The sequence below is a fragment of the Pristis pectinata genome, chromosome 7 (genome assembly GCF_009764475.1).
Source record: "Pristis pectinata isolate sPriPec2 chromosome 7, sPriPec2.1.pri, whole genome shotgun sequence".
Lineage (NCBI taxonomy): Eukaryota > Metazoa > Chordata > Chondrichthyes > Rhinopristiformes > Pristidae > Pristis > Pristis pectinata.
Window position 1 is genome coordinate 52,904,617 of NC_067411.1, and position 25,689 is coordinate 52,930,305.

Genomic DNA, 25,689 nt, shown 5'->3' on the forward strand with positions numbered 1-25,689 from the left:
GGTGGTCACATCTAAGGTGCAGGCCAGGTAAAAGGAATAGGCAGACATTGCAGGATTCCCCTGTGGCCATTCCCCTCAGCAACAGCTATACCCCTTTGGATTCTGCTAGATCCTTAGAAGGATGAGAGGGGATCTCATTGAAACTTACCAAATTTTGAAAGGCCTGGATAGAGTGGACTTGGAGAGGATGTTTCCAGCAGTGGGAGACTCTAGGACCAGAAGGCACAACCTCAGAATAGAAGGGCATCTCTTTAGAACAGAGATGAGGAGGAATTTCTTTAGCCAGAGGGTGGTGAATTTGTGGAATTCATTACCACAGATGGCTATGGAGGCCAAGTCATTGGTTATATTTAAGGCAGAGGTTAATAGGTTCTTGATTAGTAAGGGTGACAAAGATTACGCAGAGAAGGCAGGAGAATGGGGTTGAGAGGGAGGGGCACTGTGGTGTAGCGGTTAGCATAATGCTATTACAGCGCCAGTGACCCAGGTTCAATTCTGTATGTTCTCCCTTGTCTGCACGTGTTTCCTCTGGGTGCTCCGGTTTCCTCTCACTTTCCAAAGACATACGGGTTAGGAAGTTGTGGGCATGCTATGTTGGAAACATGGCGACACTTGCAGGCTGCCCCCAAAACACTCTACGCAAAGATGCATTTCACTATGTTTCAATGTGCATGTGACTTATAAAGATATCTTATCTTAAATCAACCATGATCGAATAGTGGAGCTAACTCGATGGGTTGAACAGCCTAATTCTGCTCCTATGTCTTATTGTCTTATGTGACAGAGTTACAAGATTAAGTGAAGAGCTTGTTCATCCAGCTGCAGCAGCCAGAGCAGCAGAGTGGAGGAGCCAGCAGCTTTCTAAAAGTTGTTTCTCATTGGCTCAGTGTGTGGCAACTCAGCCAATAAAAGGAAGGTAAGGTCAAGTTGAGTGGCCATTGTAGGAGTGTGATTTTTGAGGTTTTGACTCAAGAGGCTTTGGTGAGGCAGTGCAGTTGAGGAGCAGGTAAGGTTTTTATTTTTCCTGTTAATCCTGACCTTTGACAATCAGGGCAGTGGAATGCTCCTCCTGCAAGATGTGGGAAATGAGGGAACCTCACGGTCTCCCTGATGACCACGTCTGTTGGAAGTGTACCCAGCTGCAGCTCCTGACAGACCGGATCAGGGAACTGCAGGTGCAGTTGGATGTACACAGGACCATCTGGGATGCTGAGGACATCATAGATGAGAGTTTGTGAGGTGATCACACCAAAGGTGCAGGGTACAGATAGATGGGAGACCACCAGGAGAGGTAAGGGGAGTAGGCAGACAGTGAAGGGTTCCCCTGTGGCAATTCCCCTCACTCACTATCCCCTTTGGATACTGTTGGGTGGAGATGACCAAAGATGGAAAGGGGACTTTATAGTGAAAGGGGACTTGATAGGTGTCTCTGTGGCCGCAATTGAAACTCCAGGATGGTGCGTTACCTCCCTGGTGCCAGGGTCCAGGATATCTTGCAGGTGATGCAGGACATTCTGAGAGGGGAGGGTGAGCAGCCAGAGGTCATGGTCCATATTGGTACCAATACATAGGGAGGATTAGGGATGAGGTCCTGCAAAGTGATTTTAGGGAGCTGCTTGGAAAGTTAAAAAGCAGGACTTCTAGGGTTATAATCTCAAGATTACTACCTGTGCCACGTGCCAGTGAGGTGAGAAATAGATACATAGTGCAGTTCAATATGTGGCTAAGAAGCTGGTGCAGGAAGAAGGGCTTCAGATTTATGGATCATTGGGCTCTCTTCCAGGGCAGGTGGGACCTACACAAACAAGACAGTTTGCATCTGAACTGGAAAGGAACCAACATCCTCACTGAGAGGTTTGCTAGTGCTATTCGGGAGGGTTTACACTCGAGTGGAAGGGGGATGGGAACCACAGCAGCAGAGCAACAGGTGGTAGGGTTGAGGGCAAGAAAGATGGTTTGACAAGTTAGACTGAAAGAAAGGACAACAAGGGGCAGGTGGGACTGATGGTTTGAAACTTTTACTTCAGTGCTAGGAGTAACATGGGTAAGGAGGATAAACTTGGAGCCTGGATCAGTACATGGAATTATGATGCTGTTGCCATTACAGAGACCTGGTTGCATGAGGGACAGGACTGACAGCTCAAAGTTCCTGGGCTTCATTGTTTTAGACGTGATTGGGGGAGTGGTTTAGAGGTGGAGGGGTTGCACCACTGATAAGGGAGAATGTCACAGCAGTACTCAGAGGACATACTGGAGGGCTCATCCACAGAAGCAATTTGGGTGGGGCTCAAAATAAGAAAGGAACAATTATGCAGGCAGGATTATACTATATCCACTGAGTGGTGGAGGAACGGATATGTGGACAGATTATGGATAAATGCAGAAACAACAGGGGTACAAGAGATTCCGCAGATGCTGGAATCTGAAGCAACACAAAATGCTAGAGGAACTCAGCAGGTCAGGTAGCATCAATAGAGGGAAATAAACAGTTGACGTTTTAGGTTGAGACCCTTCATCAGGACTGGAAAGGAAGAGGGCAGAAGCCAGAATAAAAAGGGAGGGGGAGAAGCACGAACTAGTAGGTGATAGGTGAGTCCAGGTGATGGGAGAAACTGGAAGGTGATAGGTGGAAGAGGCTAAGGGCTAAAAAAAGGAATTCAATAGGAGAGGACAGTCGACCATGGAATAAAGGGAAGGAGGTGGGGAACCAGAGGGAGGTGATGGGCAGGCCGTGAGGACATGGGAGGATAAAGAGAAGGGGGGAGGGGGGCCATAGGAATGAGGGAAAACAAATGGGGGGGGGGGGAAATGGGAAAACAGAGGGGAGTGGTTACCGGAATTTAGAGAAATTGACATCGGTGCTATCAGTTTGGAGACTACCAAGATGGAATCTGAGATGTTGCTCCTCCAACCTGTGTCTGGCCTCAAAGTGGCAGTAGAGGAGGCTGTGGATAGACATGTCAGTATGGGAGTGGGATGTGGAATTGAAGTGGCTGGCCACTGGGAGATCCTGGCTGTTGTGGCAGAAGAGCGAACGAGCTTGACGAAGTGGTCACCCAATCAGTGTCAGGTCTCACTAATGTGCAGCAGGCCGCACTGGACGCAACAAGTGACACCCTTAGATTCAGAGGTGAAACGCTGCTTCTCCTGGAAGGACTGTCCAGTGCCCTGAGTGGTGGTGAGGGAGGAGATACAGGGGTAGCTCTTCACCTGTGAATCTGCCATTTTAAGGCCAGATGCAAGTTGGAGGAGCAATACCTTATATTGTAGTCTGCAACTTGATGGTATCAACAGTGATTTCTCTAACTTCCGATAACCACTCCCCTCTGCTTTCCCTTTCTTCCCCCCGCCCCCTTGATTTCCCTCATAATTGCAGCCCCTTCACCCCTTCTCTTTCCCTTCCCCAGCCCTCATCACCTGGCCATCATCTCCCTCTGGTTCCCCACCTCCTTCCCTTTATTCCATGGATATTCCTATCAGATTTCTTCTACTTCAGCCCTTTGCCTCTTCCACCTATCACCTCTCAGCTTCTCACATCATTCCCTTTAATCACCCCACCTCCTGCCCACCCACCTACCTTCCCCCTTTCACCTAGATTCACCTATCACCTGCTAGCTTGTACTCCTCCTCCTCCCCTCCTTTCTATTCTGGCTTCTTCCCTCTTCCTTTCCAGTCTGGTTGAAGGGTTTCGACCCAAAAGGTCAACTGTTTATTTTCCTCCATAGATACTGCCTGACCTGCTGAGTTCCTCCAGTATTTTGTGTGTGTGGCTCCATAAACAACTGGGTTGCCACAGTGGGGGACTTTAACTTTCCCAGTATTGACTGGAACATCTTTAATACAAGAGGCTCAGATGGGGCAGGATTTTTGTACATCCAAGAGGGGTTTTTGAAACAGTATGTGGAGAGTCCAACTAGAGGAGAGAATATACTGGACCTAGTTTTGGGAGATGAGGCAGGCCAGGTGACAGACTTGATAGTGGGTGAACATTTTGGGAATAGTGACCACAACTCATTATGTTTTAAGATAGTTATGAGTAAGGATAAAATTGGATCTTGTGGGAAGTTACTAAATTGGGAGAGGGCAAATTATGAGAGTGTAAGACAGGAGCTAAGGGGTGTTGATTGGGAGCAGCAGCTGTCGGACAAGTCCACATTTGACACGTGCTGATTAGAGTTCAGGATCGGCATGTTCCTGTAAGGACAAGGATGGTAAGTTAAGGGAACCTTGGATGACCCAAGAGGTCCTAAATTTAGTCAGGAAGAAAAAGGAAGTGTACATAAGGTTTCAGAAGCTAAAATCAGACTGGACCCTTATGAAATATAAAGATAGGAGGGAAGTGCTTAAGCAGGTGATTAGGAATGCCAATGGGAGCCATGAAATGTCCTTGGTGAGTAGGATCAAGGAGAATCCCAAGGCATTTTATACATACATTAGGAAAAAAGGATAACTAAGGAGAGGGTAGGTCCACGCAAGGATAAAGGAGGGAATTGGCACTTGGAGTCAGAGCAAGTGGCTAAGGTGAGAAATGATACTTTGCGTCAGTATTCACTGTTGAGAAGAACTTGGAGCATAGTGAAAGCAGAGTGGGGCACACTAATGTGCTGGGACATTTTAAGATTGAGGAGGCAGTGCTGGGTCTTTGAAAATCATTTAAGGTGGATAAGTCTCTAGGTCCTGATGGCATATATCCTGAAATATTGAAAGAAGCAAGTGAGGATATTGCTGGGGCTTTGACAATGATCTTTGTGCCCTCAATAGCAACAGGTGAGGTCCTGGAGGACCAGAGAGTAACAAATGTTGTGCCTTTGTTGAAGAAAGGAAATGGGAATAATCCAGGTAACTATAGGCCAGTGAGCCTCAGGTCAGTAGTTGGGAAGCTATTGGAGAGGATACTTGGGGATAGGATATATGTGCATTTAGAAAGGCATGGCTTGCTTAGAGACAGTCAGCATGGCTTTGTATAGGGCAGGTTATGCCTTACAAACTTGACTGAGTTTTTCTGAGGAGGTGACAAAGGTGCTTGATGAGGGTAAGGCAGTGGATGTTATTTACATGTACTTTAGTAAGGCATTTGATAAAGTCCATCACAATAGGTTGACTCAGAAGATAAAGGTGCATGGGATCCAGGGTGAATTGCAAGCTTGGATTTGGAACTAGCTTGCCCGTAGAAAACAGTAGGGGTGGAAGGTTGTTTTTCTGGCTGGAAGGCCATAAACAGTGGTGGTCAACAATGATTGGTGCTGGGACCTTGTTTGTGATGTATAGATGGGTGGATTGTGATAGGTGGGTGGATTAGGAATTTTGCAGATGACACTGAGATTGGTTGAGTTGTGGACAGTATAAAGGACTATCAAAGAATACAGCGGGATATAGATCAGTTACAGATATGGGCAGAGAAGTGGCAGATAAAGCTTAATCCAGGCAAGTGTGACATGTTGCACTTTGGGAGGTCAAATGAAAGGAGAAAGTATAGAGTTAATGGCAGACACCCTAACAGCATTAAAGTACAGAGGGATCTTGGGGTCCAAGTCCATAGTTCACTGAAAGTGGCTACACGTGGACAAGGTGGTAAAGAAGCGATATGGAATGCTTGCCTTCATTGGTAGGGGTGTGGAGTATAAACGTAAGGAAGTCATGCTGCAGCTATATAAAACTTCAGTCAAACCACCTTGGAGTATTGTGTAGTTCTGGTTGCCCCATTATAGGAAGAATGTGGAGACTGTGGAAAGGGTGAAGAAGAGGTTTACCAGCATGCTGCCTGGATTAGAGGGTATGAGCCATAAGGAAAGGTTGGACAAACTTGGGTTGTTCTCCCCAGAATGTTAGAGGCTGAAGGGAGACCTGAGAGGTTATTAAAAATTATAAAGCATAGATAGGGTAGACAGACAGAATCTTTTCCCTAGGGTAGAAATGTCAAACACCAAAGGACATGCTTTTAAGGTTAGAGGCAGGAAGTTTAAAGTTGACGTGAGGGGCAAGTTATTTTACACAGAGTGGTAGGTGCCTGGAATGGGTTACCGGGGTAGTGGAGGAATCAGGCAGTTTGGTGGAGTTTAAGAGGCTTTTTAGGTAGACACATGAATATGAAGGGAATGGAGGGGTATGAATAATACACAGTAGAATATTTCATATTAATTGGCATCAAGAACAACACAGCATTGTGGGCCGAATGGCCTGTCTAATGCTGTACTGTTCTATGTGAGATTCTGGAGTAGTCTTTAAAACTGGATTTGGAAGTACTTTTCCCTGCAGAGGCAAGATCATCTGGAGTATTCAAAGTGGAGTATTCAAAGATCAGGGAATTGAGGGATATGGGGCACTGAAATGAAGAATTGAGGTCTGAAGTAAATGAATGGTTATCATTAAATGGCAGGTCAGTCTTGAGGGGCCAAGTGGCTTACTATTTTGTTGTTATATTCTCAGATGGCAGTCAGGCAATTAACAGTTGATCAGTAAGGATCCTTCTGCAGACTTGTAATAGAAATCCCTTCTGCCAATACAAATGTTGCAAAGTACAATGGAGGGAGTCCTTCCTTTCCAAGTTTTACATAGGTCAGGTGGCATTTAGCCTGACAGGAAAGACTCATGGGAAGCTGCAGGAACGTAACAAAGCACTTTTTAAGATTCTTATCAGCTTCTATCCCACAGTTGAGCCAAAAATTGAGCAGAAGATGAAAGTCTTGGTTCATGTTTGTGATTGTACTTACTCTGCTTGTGTGTTCCAGAAGGGCGACAATACTACCCTCAAGCTGAGTTTTTCGTTCCAATTCTTGATTTTTGATTTCTTCAGCAGTATCCAGGAATGCTTGCAAGACAAATTATGCTTAAATATATAGCCACTTAGAACACAAAATACAAATAAAATTAGGCCATTCTGATTCCTGTGCTGCCATTCAACACCACAAGCCACTTTCCTGCAATTTTGAGCTTCAGTTATATAGCATAAGAAACAGGCTCTTTGGCTCTGCTCTTCCAAAGATGTTTATGTAAGGTAATCCCATTTGCCTGCATTTGGCTCGTATCCCTCTAAACCTTTCCTGACCATGTACCTGTCCAAATGTGTGTTAAACTCTGTAATTGTACCTGCCTCTACCTCCTGGCTGCTCATTCCACCTTACAATTATTCTGTGTGGGGTAAAGCTTGCCCCTCAGATCTCCCGAAAGTCTTTTTCCTCTCATCCCTGTGCCCTCTCATTTTAGACTCTCCTAATCTAGAGTGGGGGGAGGTGGTGAGGGAAGACTGTGACTGCATTATCCATGCTCCTTATAATTTTATAAACCTCTGAAAGGTCACCCTTCCTTCGCTTTAGTAAAAACAGACATAGCCTATTCAATTCAAGTCCTCCAATCCTGGCAACATCCTTGTGAATCTTTCTGCACACTCTCTAGCTTAATCACATCCTTCCTATAGGATGGTGACCTGCATACAAGATTCCAAGTGCTGTTTTGCACAACTGTAATATGACACCCCAACTCGTGTGCTCAATGCTACAGCCGAAGAATGCAAGCATTGTACCTTGTGGTTGCTTGGGTGAGACTGCTTGCTGGTAAAGGGATGACTGTAAGTGGGAGGCTTTGAACAGTGTGATATCAGAGTCCAACGGCAGCATGTTTTTGGGAGCGTGAAGGGCAGGGCTGGCAAGTTTAGGGAGCCCTTGTAGACAAAAGGTATTGAGGCTCTGATCAGGGAAAAGGAGGCAAACATTGGATTTAGGCAATCAAGAATGAGTGAATCCCTCAATCACTAAGAGTGTAGGTGTGCACTTAAGAGAGAAATCAGGAAGGCAAAAATACGGTATTAGATGGACCTGGCAGGCAGGAGTAAGGAAAATACCAAGAGTTTCTACAGGCATATTAAGAGTCAAAGGGTGGCTAGGGAGAGAATAAGTCCCCTTAAAGATCAGCATGGCCATCTAGGTTTGGAGCCACTGGAGATGGGTAAGATTTTCAATGAATATTTCTTAGTTTTCTCCACAGTAAAAACTGGAGAAAATGAATGATGTCTTGGACTGCATACTAATTAGCAGAGAGGAGGTATTGGTGGCCTTAAAGTGCATCAAGGAGGATAAATCCCCAGGGCCTGACTGCACGCTCGGACCCTACAGGAAGCTATGGAAGAAATTGGAGGCCCATGCAGTTATTTACTTCATCTTTAGCCACAGGTGAAGTACCAGAAGCCTGGAGGGTGGCCAATGTTGTACCATTATTTAAGAAGGGCAGCAAAGACAAGCCAGGGAGCTACATACTGATGAGTCTGACATCAGTGGTAGGCAAGTTACTGGAGGGAATACTGAGGGACAGGACCTATTAATATTTGGATCAGCAAGATCTAATTAGGTGTGGGAAATTGTGTCTGACAAATCTTAGTTATTTGAAGCGGTAACCAAGAGGACAAATGAGTGGATATTGTCTATATGGACATTAGCAAGGCCTTTGACAAAGTCCCTCATGGCAGGTTAGTCTGTAGCTTTAGATCACATGGGATCCAGAGAGAGATAGCTCACTGGATTCAATTGGTTTGATGGTAGGAAGCACAGAACGATGGTCGGGGGTTGTTTCTCAGACTGGAGTCCTGTGACCATGGTGTGCCATGTGGATTGGTGCTGGGACCTTTTGTTATTTATATAAACAATTTGGATGTCAAGGGACAAGGGACAAAGGACTGCAGATGCTGGAATCTAGATGAAAATCACTGATGTTGGAGGAGCTCAGCAGGCCAGGCAGCAGCCGTGGAGAAAAGCAGGCGATCAACATTTTGGGTCAGGACCCTCCTTCAGGACTGCAGATAGGAAAAGGGGGAAGCCCAGTATATAGGAGGGAAAAGCAGAGCAGCGATAGGTGGACAAAAGAGGAGAGGTGGGATGGGCACAGGGAGGTGATAGGTAGATGCAGGTAAGAGATAGTGATAGGCAGGTGTGGGGGAGGGGAGGGAAGACCATCACTGATATGACAGTCCCCAGCCTCCTCCACTGCCAGGAGAATTCCAGGTGCAAACTGAAGGAAAAGCACCTCATTTTCCATCTTGGAACCTTGTAGCCTCCCCTCTTGTCCACCTATAACTTCTCTGCTTTTCTCCATGGATGCAGCCTAGCCTGCTGAGTTCCTCCAGCATCATAGTGTTTTTCATCATGGTCAAAAAGTGTATGGAAGATACTGAAATAGGTGGTATAGTACACAATGAAGGTTATCAAGAATTAGAGCGATCTTGATCCACGAGGTAAGTTGGCTGAGGAATGGCAAATGGCTTGCAATTTGGCTAAGTGCGAGGCATTGCATTTTAGGAAGTCAAACTAGGGTAGGACTTGTACAGTGAGTGGTCGGGCCCTGGGGAGTGTTGTGCAACAGGGACTCAGAAGTAGAAGTACATAGTTTGCTGAAAGCAGTGTCACAGATATACAGGGTGGTGAAGGCAGCGTTTGGCCTTCATCAGTCAAGGCGTTGAGTACAGGAGCTGGGTGTTATGTTGCAGTTGTACAAGACTTTGGTGAGATTTGGTCACCCAGTTATAGAAATGACATCATTAAACTGGAAAGAGTGCAGAGAAGATTTATGTGGATGCTGCGAGGACTCGAGAGCCTGAATTATAGGGAGAGGTTGGGCAGGCTGGGATTTTATTCCTTGGAATGTAAGAGATAAAGGAGTGACCTTATAGAGGTGTATAAGATCATGAGGGGCATAGGTAGGTTGCATGCACAGTCTTTTTCCCCAGGGAAGGAGAACTAATAACTAGACATCATTGATTTAAGGTGAGAGGTGAAAGATTTAAAAAGGACCTGAGGGACAACTTCATCACGCAGAGGGTGGTGCATATGCAGAATCAGCTGCCACAGAAAGTGGTTGAAGCAGGTGCAATAACATTTAAGACATTTGACTAAGTACACGGTTTTGATGGATATGGGCCACACGCGTCAAATTGGACTAGCTTGGTGGGCACCATGGTCAGCATGAACGAGTTTGGCCAAAGGGCCTGTTTCCATGCTGTATAACTCTGACTCTGTTACCATCTTCACCACATCCCAGGTTCTTTGATTTCCTTAGGTTCTAAAATGCTATTTGATTATACCCAGACGCCACAGCCTCCTGGGTAGAAAATTTCAATGATTCATTACCCCTCGATCTTGAATGCCTGACCTGTTACTTTAGGACTGTCACCCTAGCTTTGGGCACTCCATCCAGGGAAACATTACCCCTGCATATGTTTCAATGGGATCACCACATATTCTTCTAAACTCATGTCCGCACAGCTGCATTTTGCCCCACCTCAAACAACAAACCTGCCACCTTAGGAATTAATCTGGTGAACTTTCATTGCAAACCATATCTCAAATATAAGCTTCCTTTGGCTGGAAGATCAGACCAATGCACAATATTCGAGATGCAGTTTCACCAGAGCCCTACAAAGTTAGAGCAAGACATCGCTACTTTAATGCTCAAATCCTCTTTCAAAAAAAAGCCATCACATGGCCTTGATTGTTTGCTGTATTTGCATGTTAATTTTGATTCATTTGTATACAAGGGTACCTTGGAACCTCCGAACACCAACAACTTTCAAATTCTTACCTTTTCATAAGTACTCTTGCGTTTTTTTTAACCAAAGTCGATGACCTCACATTTTCACATTATATTCCATCTGCTTGTCTTTCTCCAGTCACTTAACCTCTCTGTATCTCCCCTGAAGCCTCTTTGCATCCTCCTTATAACCTACACTGCCAGCAAATTTGTACAGGTAAACTCTAATAATCTGGTATCCTATTGTTTGGAAGAGCTGATGGTTTGTCATCTGGCTCACTTGTGTCTAAACTGAGAGCCAGGGTCAGGAACACCAGGGGTAAGAAATGGCAAGCTGAAACATACAAGACAAAACTCATTGTATTCTCTTTCCCTTTAAATTTATCTGAGCTCAGTTTCTCACTCCTTTTAAACTCATCAGATTCACTGAAAAAACTCTTGTGCTACTGTTGAACATAGAAAGTGAAATGAAACTGTGGTATTAAACTGAAATAAAAGTGTGTTGTGGTATTAATATCAAATTGTCCATAAATCTGCCAGTCCAGCACCACCAATGTCCTGAGGGTGCAGGATTATCAGAGTATATTACACTTGATTGTCTCATTTATATCAATGGTATAGTGTGAACAGCAGCAGCCCCAAACTTAATCCTTGCAACACCTCTGTCAACCCAAGATGGATTTCTAATCTAAGTGTTCTTGTGAAGCACAGTGCATCTTTTGCCCAGGATGTAATGTCTACTGTGTGGAATTTCTACAATGTGTGAATTTTGGTGACTAGGGGTTGATTTTGTTTCAACTATTTAATTTTGTTTTACTGCTAGATTTTTCTTAACCTTATAGTTTTAAATTTGCAGTAGTAAGCAAGCATTCACAAGTGGTAAACAAGTTTCCTGCTCGTTTCCCAGTTATTAATATAACCAACTGGAACAGATTAATTGAAATTATTAGTTGAAAAACATGAGGATAGATAAGTCACCGGGGCCTGATGGGATATAGCCAAGGTTATTATGGGAAGTGAGGGAAGACATTGCTACGCCTTTGGAGTCCTCACTGGCCACAGGAGTAGTGCCAGATGATTGGAGGGTGGGAAATGTTGTTCCTTTGTTTAAGAAAGGGAGTAGGGATAACCCTGGGAATTACAGACCAGTGAGTCTTATTTCAGTGGTGGGCAAATTACTGGAGAAGATTCTTAGAGACAGGATTTATGGGCATTTGGAGAAGCATAGGCTGATTAGGGACAGTCAGCTTGGCTTTGACGGGCAGGTCATGCCTCATGAGCCTGATTGAATTCTTTGATAATGACAAAACACATTGATGAAGGTAAAGCAGTGGATGTGGTGTACATGGATTTTAGTAAGGCGTTTGATAAGGTTCCTCATGGAAGGCTCATCAGAAAATCAGGAGGCATGGGATCCAGGGAAACTTGGCTGTGTGGATTCAGAATTGCCTCGCTCATAGAAGACAGAGGGTCGTGGTAGATGTGGAGCATATTCTGCCTGGACATTGGTGACCAGTGGTGTTCTGCAGGGATCTGTTCTGGGACCCCTGCTCTTTGTGATTTTTATAAATGGCTTGGATGAGGATGTGAAAGGTGGGTTAGTAAATTTGCTGATGATACAAAGGTTGGTGGTGTTGTGGATAGTGTAGATTACAACAGGATATTGATAAAATGCAGACCTGGGCTGAGAAGTGGCAGATGGAGTTCAACCCAGAAAAGTGTGAAGTGATACACTTCAGGAGATCAAATTTGAAGGCAGAATACAAGGTTAATGGCAGAACCCTTAGCAGTTTGGAGGAACAGAGGGATCTTGGAGCCCACGTCCATCAATCCCTCAAGGTTGCCGCGCAGGTCGATAGGGTTGTTAAGAAGGCATATGGTGCGTTGGCCTTCATTAGTCGGGGTATTGAGTTCAAGAGCTGTGAGGTAATGTTGCAGCTCTATAAAACTCTGGTTAGACCATACTTGGAGCATTGTGTTCAGTTCTGGTCACCTCCACTATAATAGGAAGGACATGGATGCTTTAGAGAGGGTGGAAAGGAGATTTACCAGGATGCTACCTGGATTGGAGAGCATGTCTTATGAGGATAGATTGAGTGAGATAGGGCTTTTCTCTTTGGAGAGGAGGATGAGAGGTCACTTGGTAGAAGTATACAAGATAAGAGGCATAGATCGAGTGGACAGTCAGACTTTTTCCCAGATCGAAAATGGCTAATATGAGGGGGCATGATTTTACGATGATTGGAGGAGGATATAAGGGGGATGTCAGAGGTAAGTTGTTGTTGTTTTTTACACAGAGTGGCGGGTGCATGGAACACACTACCAGCAGAGGTTGTGGGGGCAGATACATTAGGGACATTTAAGAGACTCTTAGATGGACACATGAATGATAAAGAAATGGAGGACTATGTGGGAGGGAAGGGTTAGATAGATTTTGGAGCAGGACAGAATGTCAGCACAACATGGGCCGAAGGGTCTGGACAGCTTTATTTAAAAAGCATTGCAAGATGAAAATATCTTATTTCTGGTTTATTGATATAATCTAATGGTGAATCTGGCAGCTGAGATTGTAGCTTCTTGCCTCTCCACCTTAAAACTTGCACTTAATTAAATCTTGAAATGAGATTAATGAATGGACAAAATTATAAATAGCAAGTATACATAACCAGTTGATAACTTAATTACCAATCAAATACACAAAACTAAGTCAGGCATAGCAGTATTGCCGCTGAAGAGCTGTAGCACAAGAAAGCAAATGGCAACCACTGAGGTAGTGATCACATGTACAGCTCTAACAAATTTGGCTCAAAGTTGATGAGCCAGAGTCCAAGATTGAGAGACTGTGATGCATCAGGGACAGGAAAGTTGACAAGATGCTTTGTCTCTAGACAAAGTAATATCCCTTGCATTACGTACTGCTGAAGTGGTTAGTTAGGGTGACAGGAGGATGAGAGGATAAGTAAGGCAGGTATGGAGATCCAGAAGGTACAGTTCTTATTTGTTCCACAGGTATGAAATTCTTATTTCCTTCCCACATACAAGGCCATTCAGCCCAATGAATCTATCGAATTATTGGTGGGTAGATGGTCAGTCTTTTTCCCCAGGACAGAAATGTCAAATACTGGAGGGCATAGCTTTAAGGTGAGAGGAGTAACATTTAAGGATTTATGTGGCAAGATTTTTTCCCCCCCACAGAGTTGTAGGTGCCTGGAACGCACTGCCAGGGGAAGTGGTGGAAGCAGAAACTATAGAGGCATTTAGATAGACACATGAACAGGCAGGGAATTGAGGGATATAGACCACTTGCAGGCAGATGTGCAATTTAAATTGGCATCATGGTCGGCACAGACATCATGGGCTGAAGGGCTAGTTCCTGTGCTGTACTTCTGTGCTATGCCAGTTATCACAGCAATCCCTTCAATCTGAATGCCATCATTTTCTTCCTTGAACTATTCTCCCTCTCAAGACCTTGCTCCCGTGCGCCACCAGCCCTGCAGCTCCACTAATCTACTACCCACCTAATTAACTATAACTTATAGTAGCCAATTAATCTACCCACCAGCACATCTTTGGGACATGGAAGGGGATGGGGGATAAGAAAACAGTAGACAAAACTACGATGCTATAAGCCATTCAAGGTAGGGAAAGAAAAGGAATGTAGAACTGACATGCAATAGACACTGCTTTCTGTAGCCACAAGCAAAAATCCCACACTTGGCACAGGACACATGAAAGTAAGGGGGTAAGTGGTCAAAAACAGTTTATATTTTAAGGTAAATATCATAATAAAAATGAGAAAGCATCACAGAGACTGTGATTAATAGTCAGAGTTATACATCACAGAAACAGGCCTTTTGGCCCTACTCATCCAAACTGATTAATGTGCCTACCTGATGCCTGCATTTGGCCTATATCCCTCTAAACTTTCCTTATCTGTGTTCCAGTCCAAATGTTTTTTTTAAATGTTGTAATTGTTCCTGCCTCTACCACTCCCTTTGCCAAAGGGCCAAAGGGCTTGCTTCCATGCTTTTTTACTCTGTCTCTGCTCTATGACACTAAGTTGTGGGCATGCTACATTGGCACCGGAAGCGTGGTGACACTTGCGGGCTGCCCCCAGAACACTCTACGCAAAAGATGCATTTCACTGTGTGTTTCAATGTACATGTGACTAATAAAGATATCTTACCATATACCCATCACCCTCAATGTGGAAAAACCTGCTCCACAGGTCCCCTTCAAAGCTTTCCTCTCTTGTCTTTAACTTTAGACTCTCCTACCCTGGGAAAAAGACTGTGACCATTCATTTTATCTATGCTGCTCATAATTTTATAAATTATGATCACCTTTCAGCCTCCTTTGCTTTGGGGAACACAGTCCCATCCTATCCAGTCTCTCCTTAGAACTCAAGCCTTCCAGTCCTGGCAGCAAAGATATAAAAATCTCTGCAAGAACCCCAGCATTTTATTCACTTGCTTCCCACAGTGTCCTAGGATACACTCAGTCAGGTCCTGAGGATTTATCAGCCTTCGTGTGCCTCAGGACCACCAACACAAATAGGCAAACATGATGAATGTATTGGTTTAAGAACACAAAAATACACTTAGCAGATGGTTATCCTTAATTACATTTTTGCACAATGATTCTGTAAATCTTGTTATCCCTATGCTTTCATGGTTAAATGATCTAAAACAACTTATGCTCTGATTTAACAATAAATGTGAAAGGCATAGGAAAAGTGCACACAATCTTAAACTTACCATCCATTGTTTCTTCTCTTTTCTTCAGCTCTTTGTACTTCTGATTGCGCTCTCCTAAGAAAAGTATAGCTTATCTAGAGTTCACTTCATGTCAATAAGTAATGCAAAGCAGAACATTTCCACTATGGTACTGCCCTCCACTGCATAAGCATTTCAAATGATGTACAACACATGTTTTCTTTATTGTTGGCTCAGTGGGAGTAAGCTCATGGCACTGACAAGCATTTCAGGAAGCCCCTCTCTTCTCAAGAGCAAATATAACTGGGCATTAAATAACAGCTTTAAGAACTGGGCCGTTGATTTTTAGGGAGGATTTTGTGGTCTGGATGGGAGGACTGAAGAGGGGTGGGTACATTTGAGCCACAAGGAATAAAAAGACAGTGGACGCACTAGGCGAAAAGGGTAGCACCTGGCCATGAGCAAAGTTTCGAAAGCTCACTTACGTGGAACGGCGGTTGTTATAGAAAAAATAATCAAAGTCCCAGATAGTGGTAGTTCATGGATTCATACTTATATCCACCCAAGTCATCAAAAAAATCTTTAACTTTTGTGATTTGGCAATCAGCAACAGTTTAATTTTGCAGTTGTAGCGGCTGCTACCGCGATGTGAAAAACAAGACACTAGTCGAAGGGTTTCAGAACAAGAACTGATTTATTTTCCCACCTTGCGCGGGCCTTTTAAGAGACCCTGTTCCCGCCCACTCAAAACAGCAATGACGTATATGCTACGTCATCAAATCTTTCCCACGCGCAGGTTCTCCCTGTCGCTTGGGGAAGACGAAGGCCCACCGCCATCTTGGGCCTCGCCGCTCCAACGACGCACGACCTGACCGCCGAGCCAGTTCGCTTGCTCAGACGGTGAGTCGCTACACAGTAAAATTAAATCAACAAACAATTTCTAGACTGAGAAAGTAATGAAACATACAACTCCAACTTTCCACCCTAATTCCAAAATATCATTTATCTTAAAAATGATGAATTGGATGTACAACTGAGCATCTATAGTAAAACAGGATACATTAATTGGTACATATTAAAGAGTTGTGCTAAAGTCAGATAAATCCACTACTACTTTCAGCTCAGCACATTAATGTCTCCAATATAATACAGAAAATTTATCATGGATAATACACTTGAAATGTGCAATATGATTTCCTCTAACTGAAATAAATCAAAATCACCACACTTTTATTGCTGTTTTGGTTCCAACTCAAAGACAGTTGGCAAAGACTGAGGGAGAAAGGGTCATCCACATTGCTGATGAAACAAAAAGCCTTTGTTGATATTGTTAGGTTTCTGACTTGTTTTTCACTCAGCAGTTGTTCTGCCTTTAATCGCAAAGGCAACAATAATTTGCATGTAGTCAGCAACTCTATCATGGAAATACTTCTGAGTCCACTTAGAACATAGAAAAACTACAGCACAATTCAGGCCCTTCGGCCTACAAAGCTGTGCTGAACATGTCCCTACCCTAGAAATTACTAGGCTTACCCATAGCCCTCTATTTTTCCCAGCTCCATGTACCTATCTAATAGTCTCTTAAAAGACCCTATCGTATCTGCCTCCACCACCGTTGCTGGCAGCCCATTCCACGCACTCACCACTCTGAGTAAAAAAAACTTACCCCTGACATCTCCTCTATATCTACTCCCCAGCACCTTAAACCTATGTCCTCTTGTGGCCACCAATTCAGCCCTGGGGAAAAGCCTCTGACTATCTACCCGATCAATACCTCTCATCATCTTATATACCTCTATCAGGTCCCCCCTCATCCTCCGTCACTCCAAGGAGAAAAGGCCGAGTTTCCTCAACCTACTTTCATAAGGCATGCTCCGCATTCCAGGCAGCATCCTAGTAAATCTCCTCTGCATCCTCTCTATGGCTTCCACATCCTTCCTGTAGTGAGGCGACCAGAACTGAGCACAGTACTCCAAGTGGGGTCTGACCAGGGACCTATATAGCTACAACAATACCTCTCGGCTCCTAAGTTCAATTCCCCGATTGATGAAGGACAATACACCATAAGCCTTCTTAACCACAGAGTCAACCTGCGCAGCCGCTTTGAGCGTCCTATGGACTCGGACCCCAAGACCCCTCTGATCCTCCACACTGCTAAGAGTCCTACATCTAAGAGAAAATAAATATTATGCAGGACAAATGAAGCGTAGACAAATAGTGTAGATGGACAAAAAGGTCAGCATAAACGTGGTGGGTCAAAGGGCCTCTTTCTGTGCTGTACAACTATGATTAGAATAAAAGAAAATCAAAAAACCTGCATATGCTGCAAGTCCAAGATAAAATTTGAAAATGCTGTATTTGGCAGTTCAGGTAGCATATGTGGAGAGAGAAACAAATTTAATACTTCAGATTAATGACTTTTTGACACAACAGACAAAAGAACTTTTCAGCTGCATAGAGGGGGGAGAGATGAAGAGAACAAAGGGAACATTTCTGACAAGGTGGAGACCAAGAGATTGGGAAATGGAACAGACACTATTTTAACTCATCTCTTCTTGCAAGGACTCCACTCCATTCTCCCAATTTTTCTGCTTTATCACAATGGTTCTAATGACAACATTTTCCACACTTCTAATATTTCTTCATTTTCAGTTTTCTGTGGTGTCCCTCCAGATAGTTGACAGGTACTTAACCATGATTGTTCCATCTCTGTTCTCACCCCATCTTCTCACTGACAGGACAAGGATAGGTTGCCCCAAGTCCTTCCTCCACATTCACATTGATCAACAGATAGAACTGCTAATTATAGACCTGTTAGCCTAACATACATGGTGGTCAGGTTGCTGGAATGCATTCTGAGCTATAAGATATACATATTTGGAAAGGCATGGGTTGATTAGGGGTAGCCAGCATGGCTTTGTGTGTGGGAGATCTTGTCATGAAATTGATAAGAGTTTTTTGATGAAGTGACAGGGAAGGTTGACGAGGGGAGGGCAGTAGATGTAGTATATATGGATTTCAGTCAGGCGTTTGATAAAGTTCCCTCTGGTAGGCTGCCCTGGAAAGTTAGATCACATGGCACCCAAGAAGAACTGGCAAACTGGATACAAAATTGGCTAGATGATAGGAAACAGAGGGTGATGGTGGAACGATGCTTCTTATACTGGAGGTCTGTGACTAGTGGTATGCCTCAGGGAATTGTGCTGTGCCTATTGCTATTTGTCATCCATATTGACAATTTTGATGGAATATATGAGGAATGGGTACTAAGTTTGCAGATGACACGAAAATAGGTGGTGTCGTAGACAATGAAAAGGAATATCAAGAATTGCAACAGGATCTTGATCAGCTGGGTAGGTGGGCAGAGGAATGGCAAATGGAATTTAATTCAGATACGTGCGAAGTGTTACATTTTGGAAGGGCAAATCAAGGTAGGACTTTTACATTGAACGGAAGTGACCTGGGTACTGTTGTAGAACAGAGGGACCTTGGGAGTACATGTGCATAGTTCCCTTAAAGTGGAGTTACAGGTGGACATGGCAGTGAAGGCAGCTTTTGGCATGCTAGCTTTCATTAGTCAGGGCAATGAATATAGAAATTAGGAAGTTATGTTGTGATTGTACAAAGACGTTGATGAGGTCACAGTTGGAGCATTTTGTTCAGTTTTGGTCACCCTATTGTAGGAAGGATGCAAAAAAAATTTACAAAGATGTTGCCAGGACTGAGGGTCTTAGTTATAGGGAGAGGTTAGATAGGCGTTAGATAGGCTAGGCCTTTACTCCTTGGCACGTAGGAGACTGAGGGGTGATCTCAGATAAATCATGAGGGACATAGGGTGAGCGGTGTTTTTTCCTGGGTTACGGAATCAAAAACTAGAGGACATAGTTTTAAGGTTAGAAGTGAAAGGTTTAATAAGAACCTTAGGTGCAACTTTTTTTTATACAATGGATAGTAGATATATGGAACCAGCTGCCAAGGGAAACGGTTGAGGCAGCGACATAAGATATATTGAAAAAGTATGTGGATAGGTATAGGGATGACAAGAGTTTAGAGGGATATGGGCCAAGTGCTGGGAAATGGGATCAGCCTGAATGGGATTTCCTCGGCATGGACATGTCAGAATCAGGTTATCACTGACATATGTCATGAAATTTATTGTTTTGTGGCAGCTGCACAGTGCAAGACATGAAAGTTACTATAAGTTACCAAAAATAAATAAAATAGGGCAGCACGGTAGCGTAGTGGTTAGCGCGACGCTATTACAGCGCCAGCGATCAGGGTTCGATTCCCACTGTCTGTAAGGAGCTTATACGTTCTCCCGTGTCTGCGTGGGTTTCCTCCGGGTGCTCCGGTTTCCTCCCACATTCCAAAGACGTACGGGTAGGTTAATTTGGGTTTAAAATGGGTGGCACGGACTCGTTGGGCTGGAAGGGCCTGTTACCACGCTGTAAATAAAATTTAAAAAAATTTCATTTAAAATTTAATGCAAAAGAGGAATAATGTGGTTGTGTTTGTGGTTGTGGGAGGGAGATGGGAAAAAGAGGAGTAGGTCAGAGGAAGAAGTCAGATCTAACAGGTAGAGAGGCTTTAAGGAAGGAGAAGCAGAGTACAGGCTATAAAAGTAGTAAGGTGGATGGGCTAAAGTGTATTTACTTAAATGCAAGTAGCATCAGGAATAAGGGTGATGAACTGAGAGCTTGGATAAGTACATGGGACTACAATATTGTGGCTATTGCAGAGACATGGCTGACACCAGGGCAGGAATGGATATTGAATATTCCTAGTTTTCAGTGTTTTAGAAGGGCTAGGGAGGGGGGCAGAAGAGGAGGAGGGGTGGCGATACTGGTCAGGGACACTATTACAGCTGCAGAAAGGATGCATAATGTAGAAGGATCCTCTCTAGAGTCAATATGGATGGAAGTTAGGAACAAGAAAGGGGCAGTTACTCTACTGGGAGTATTCTATAGGCCCCCCAGTAGCAGTAGGGATACGGAGGAGCAGATTGGGAGGCAGATTTTGGAAGATGCAAAAATAACAGGCTTATTATCGTGGGAGACTTCAACTTCCCAAATATTGATTGGCACCTGCTTAGTGCCAAAGATTTAGATGGGGCAGAGTTTGTTATGTGTGTCCAGGACGGATTCCCATCACAGTATGTTGACAGGCTGACTAGAGAGGATGCCATACTAGATCTAGTTTTAGGTAATAAACCGGGTCAGGTGACAGATCTCTCGATGGGTGAGCATTTGGGGGACAGCAACCACTGCTCCACCACCTTTAGCATTGTCATGGACAGGGATAGGAGCAAAGAGGACAGGAAGATATTTAATTGGGGAAAGGCGAATTATGAGGCTATAAGGCGAGAACTTGAGAGTGTAAATTGGGATGACATTTTAAGGGAAATGTACTGTGGAGGTGTGGTCGTTGTTCAGAGATCTCTTGCAGGATGTTAGGGATAAATTTGTCCCGGTGAGGCAGAGAAGGAATGGCAGGGTGAAGGAACCATGGGCGACAAGAGAGGCGGAACAAATAGTTAGGAAGAAGGCAGCATACAGAATGTGTAAGCAGCAAGGATCAAATAGGGCTCGTGAGGAATATAGAGTAGCAAGGAAGGAACTTAAGGGGCTGAGGAGAGCAAGAAGGGGACATGAAAAGGCTTTGGCAAGTAGGGTTAAGGAGAATCCCAAGGCTTTTTACTCGTACATGAAGAGCAGAAGGATTGCTCAAGTAAAGGTAGGTCTGATTAAAGACAAAGGTGGGAAGATGTGCCTGGAAGCTGTGGAAGTGGGTGAGGTTCTCAATGAATACTTCTCTTCAGTATTCACCAAGGAGAGGGGTCTTGAGGACACTGAGGACAGTGTTGGTAAGGGTAATGTTCTAGAGTATGTGGATATCAAGAAAGGATGTGCTGAAGCTGTTAGAAAATATTAGGACAGGTAAGTCCCCGGGGCCTGATGGAATATTCCCCAGGCTACTTTGGGAGGCGAGCGAGGAGATTGCTGAACTGTTGGCTAGGATCTTTGAGTCCTCATTATCCACGGGGATGGGACCGGAGGATTGGAGGGTGGCAAAAGGTAGTAAGGATAGTGCAGGGAATTACAGATCAGTGAGCCTTACGTCTGTGGTGGGTAAGCTGCTAGAAAGGATTCTAAGAGACAGGATCTATGATCACTTAGAGAATCATGGACTGATTAGGGACAGCCAACATGGATTTGTGAAGGGAAGATCTTGCCTCACAAGCCTGATAGGGTTCTTTGAGGACGTGACCAGGAAGATTGAGGGTAGTGCAGTAGATGTGGTCTACATGGATTTTAGTAAGGCGTTTGACAAGGTTCCGCATGGTAGGCTTCTTCAGAAGGTCAGAGGCCAAGGGATCCAGGGAGGCTTGGCCCAGTGGATTCAGAATTGGCTTGCCTGTAGAAAGCAGATGTTTGTGGTGGAGGGAGTTCATTCAGATTGGAGGGCTGTGACTAGTGGTATCCCACAGGGATCAGTTCTGGGACCTCTACTTTGCGATATTTATTAATGACTTAGATGAGGGGGTGGAAGGATAGCTTAGCAAGTTTGCAGATGACACCAAGATCAGTGGTGTTGTGGATAGTGTGGAGAGCTGTCAAAGCTTAGAGAGATATTGATAGGATGCAGAGCTGGGCTGACAAGTGGCAGATGGAGTTCAATCCGGAGAAGTGTGAAGTGGTACACTTTGGAAGGACAAACTCCAAGGCAGAATACAAGGTAAATGGCAGGATTCCGGGCAGTGTAGAGGAGCAGAGTAATCAGGGGGTTCATATCCGCAGATCACTAAAAGTTGCCACACAGGTGGATAGGGTAGTTAAGAAAGCTTATGGGATGTTAGCATTCATAAGTCATGGGATCGAGTTTAAGAGCCGCGAAGTAATGATGCAGCTTTACAAAACTCTGGTTAGACCACACTTAGAGTACTGTGTCCAGTTCTGGTCGCCTCATTATAGGAAGGATGTGGAGGCATTGGAAAGGGTGCAGAGGAGATTTACCAGGATGCTGCCTGGATTAGAGAGTATGGATTTTGAGGCGAGACTAAAGGAGCTGGGGCTTTGCTCATTGGAGAGGAGGATGAGGGGAGACATGATAGAGGTAGACAAAATATTAAGAGGAATAGACAGCCAGTGCCTCTTTCCCAGGGCACCAATGCTCAATACAAGAGGGCATGGCTTTAAAGTAATGGGTGGGAAGTTCAAGGGAGATGTCAGAGGGAGGTTTTTCCACCCAGAGAGTGGTTGGTGCATAGAATGAGCTGCCTGGGGTGGTGGTGGAGGCTGATAAGTTGGTCAAGTTCAAGAGATTGTTAGATAAGCATATGGAGGAATTTAAGATAAAGGGATATGTGGGAGGAAGGGGTTAGATAGTCTTAGGTGTGGTTTGAAGGTCAGCACAACATGGTGGGCCAAAGGGCCTGTATTGTTCTATGGTGTTCATGGGTTCATAGACTGTTCAGAAATCTGATGGCAGAGGGGAAGAAGCTGTTCCTAAAACGTTGAGTGTGGGTCTTCAGGCTCCTGTATCTCCTCCCAGAAGGTAGTAATGAGAAGAGGGCATGTCGCGGATGGTAAGGGTCCTTAATGATGGATGCCACTTTAATGCACTAAACGACAAAATAAACTAAAGCAATCATAGTGTCATAGAGACATACAGCATAGAAATAGGAACTTCAGCTCAACTTGTCCATGCTAACTGTGTTGCCCAACAAGTTAGTCCCATCTGCCCGTGTTTGGCCACAGCCCTCTTAACCTGTCCTATTCATGTACTTAACTAGATGGCATCTAAGTGTTGCTAATGTGCCCACCTCAACCAATATTTCTGGCAGCTTATTCCAAATATGCAACACCCTCCGCATGAAGAAAATCCCCCTGATATCCATTTTAATCTCTCACCTGAGAGATTTTAAACCTATGCCATCTTGTATTTAGCACAAAGGACAATGTGCTTTCACCCTGTCTATGCCCCTCATACCTCTATCAGATCACTGCTCAATTCCCTATGTTCCAGGGAATAAAGTCCTAGTCTATGCAACCTCTCCTTGCAACTCAGGCCCACAAATCCAGGCAACATTCTGGTAAAATTTTCTGCACTCTTTCGAGCTTAGTAACATCATTCTTACAACAGGGTGATCAAAATTGTACATAATACTCCAAAGTGCAGCCTCACCAACATCTTATATAATTGAAAAATAACTTCCCAAATTCTGTACTCAATGCCCTGACAGATGAAGGCCAGCATCTACCTGTCTAGCTGTGATACCACATTCAGTGACCTATGCATTTGAACTCCTATGCACTTCCACTCCTCTGTTCCATAACACTCCTCATGGCCCTACCATAACTGTACAAGCCCTACCCTGGCCTGATCTCCCAAAATGCAGAACCTCACATTTATCTGGATTGAAAGACATTTGCAAACCCTCAGCCTACATACCCAGCTGATCAAGATCTCCCTGTAATTTTTCATACCCTTCTACACTGTCTACAACCTCACCTATTTTAGCATCACCTGCAAACTTGCTAACCATGCCTTGTAAATTCACATCCAAATCATTTATATAAATTACAAAGACCCCAGTACCGACCCCTGTGGCACACCACTAGACATAAGCCTCCAATCTGAGAAACAGCCCTTGACCATCACCCTCTGCTTCTTAGCACTGAGCCAATTGTGAATTCAATCCACTATGTCCCCCTGGATCCCATGCCATCTAACCTTCCAGACTAGCCTGCCATGAGGGACTTTGTCAAAAGTCTTGCTCAAGTCCATATAGACAACATCCACTACCCTACCCTCATCTACCCTCTTGGTTACCTCCTCAAAGAACTCCAAGAGATTTGAGAGACATGACTTCACATGCACAAAGCCATGCTGACTATCCTGAATCAGACCCACTCTCTCCAAATGTCCCTCAGAATCCCTTCCAGCAATTTACCCACCACTGACATCAAACTCACTGGCCTGTAGTTTTCTGGCTTGTCTTTGAAGAGTTTAATCTCACCCATTTCCTTTGGTTCTACACACAGATGGCCATGCTCATCTTTAAGGGGACTGATTCTCTCGAGCCTCCCTTTTACTCTTAATATACTTGTATAGAACAACATAGAACATAACAGCATAGTACAGGTCCTTCGGCCCACAATGTTGTGCCGACATTTTATCCTTCCCTCTAACCCTTCCCTCCCACAAGCCCTCCATTTTTCTGTCATTTATGTGGCTAAGAGCTCTTAAATGTCCCTAATGTACCTGCCCCCACAGCCTCTGCTAGCAGTGCGTTCCACGCACCCACGACTGTGTAAAACAACTTACCTCTGACATCCCCCTTATACCTTCCTCCAATCACCTTAAAATTATGCCCCCTTGTGTTAGCCATTTTCACTCTGGGGTAAAAGTCTCTGACTGTCCACTCAACGTATGCCTCTTATCATCTTGTACACCTCTATCAAGTCACCTCTCATCCTCCTCTCCAAAGAGAAAAGCCCTACCTCACTCAACCTATCGTCATAAGACATGCTCTCCAATCCAGAGAGCATCCTGGTAAATCTCCTCTGCACCGTTTCCAAAGCTTCCACATCCTTCCTATAATGAGCTGACCAGAACTAAACTCAATACTCCAAGTGTGGGCTAACCAGAGTTCTATAGAGCTGCAACATTACCTCGCGGCTCTTGAACTGAATACCACAACTGATGAAGGCCAACACACCATATGCCTTAACAACCCTATTGACCTGTGTGGCAACCTTGGGCGATCTATGGACGTGGACCACAAAATCTCTCTGTTCCTCCACACTGCTAAGAGTTCTGCCATTAACCTTGTATTCTGCCTTCAAATGCGATCTCCTGAAGTGTATCACTTCACACTTCTCCAGGTTGAACTCCATTTGCCACTTCTCAGCCCAGCTCTGCATCCTATCAATGGCCTGTTGTAACCTACAGCAAACTTCTACACTATCCACAACACCACCAAACTTTGTGTCATCAGCAAACTTACTAACCCACCCTTCCACATCCTCATCCAAGTCATTTATAAAAATCACAAAGAGCAGGGGTCCCAGAACAGATCCCCGCGGAACACCACTGGTAACCGATGTCCAGGCAGAATATGCTCCATCTACCACCATCCTCTGTCTTCTATGAGCAAGGCAATTCTGAATCCACACAGCCAAATTTTCCTGGATCCCATGCCTCCTGACTTACTGATAAGCATTCAATGAGGAACCTTATCAAATGCCTTACTAAAATCCATGTACACCACATCCACTGCTTTACCTTCATCAACTTGCTGTCATATCCTCAAAGAATTAAATCAGGCTTGAGGCATGACCTGCCCCTTACAAAGCCATGCTGACTGTCCCTAATCAGCCTATGCTTCTCCAAATGCCCATAAATCCTGTCTCTAAGAATCTTCTCCAGTAATTTGCCCACCACTGAAGTAAGACTCACT

General features: G+C 44.4%; 1 protein-coding gene across 2 annotated transcripts in view; it reads right to left on the bottom strand.

The window, feature by feature from the left end:
- The window catches only part of ift74 (intraflagellar transport 74), a 207,746-nt gene that overhangs the window by 38,067 nt on the left and 143,990 nt on the right, over nucleotides 1-25,689 (bottom strand). For both annotated transcript variants that reach the window (XM_052019231.1, XM_052019230.1), the window contains 2 exons: nucleotides 15,270-15,323; nucleotides 6,711-6,808 (listed from right to left, as the gene is read on the bottom strand). In XM_052019231.1, coding sequence (XP_051875191.1) covers nucleotides 6,711-6,808; nucleotides 15,270-15,323 — 152 coding nt within the window. The remainder of the gene's footprint in view (nucleotides 1-6,710; nucleotides 6,809-15,269; nucleotides 15,324-25,689) is intronic.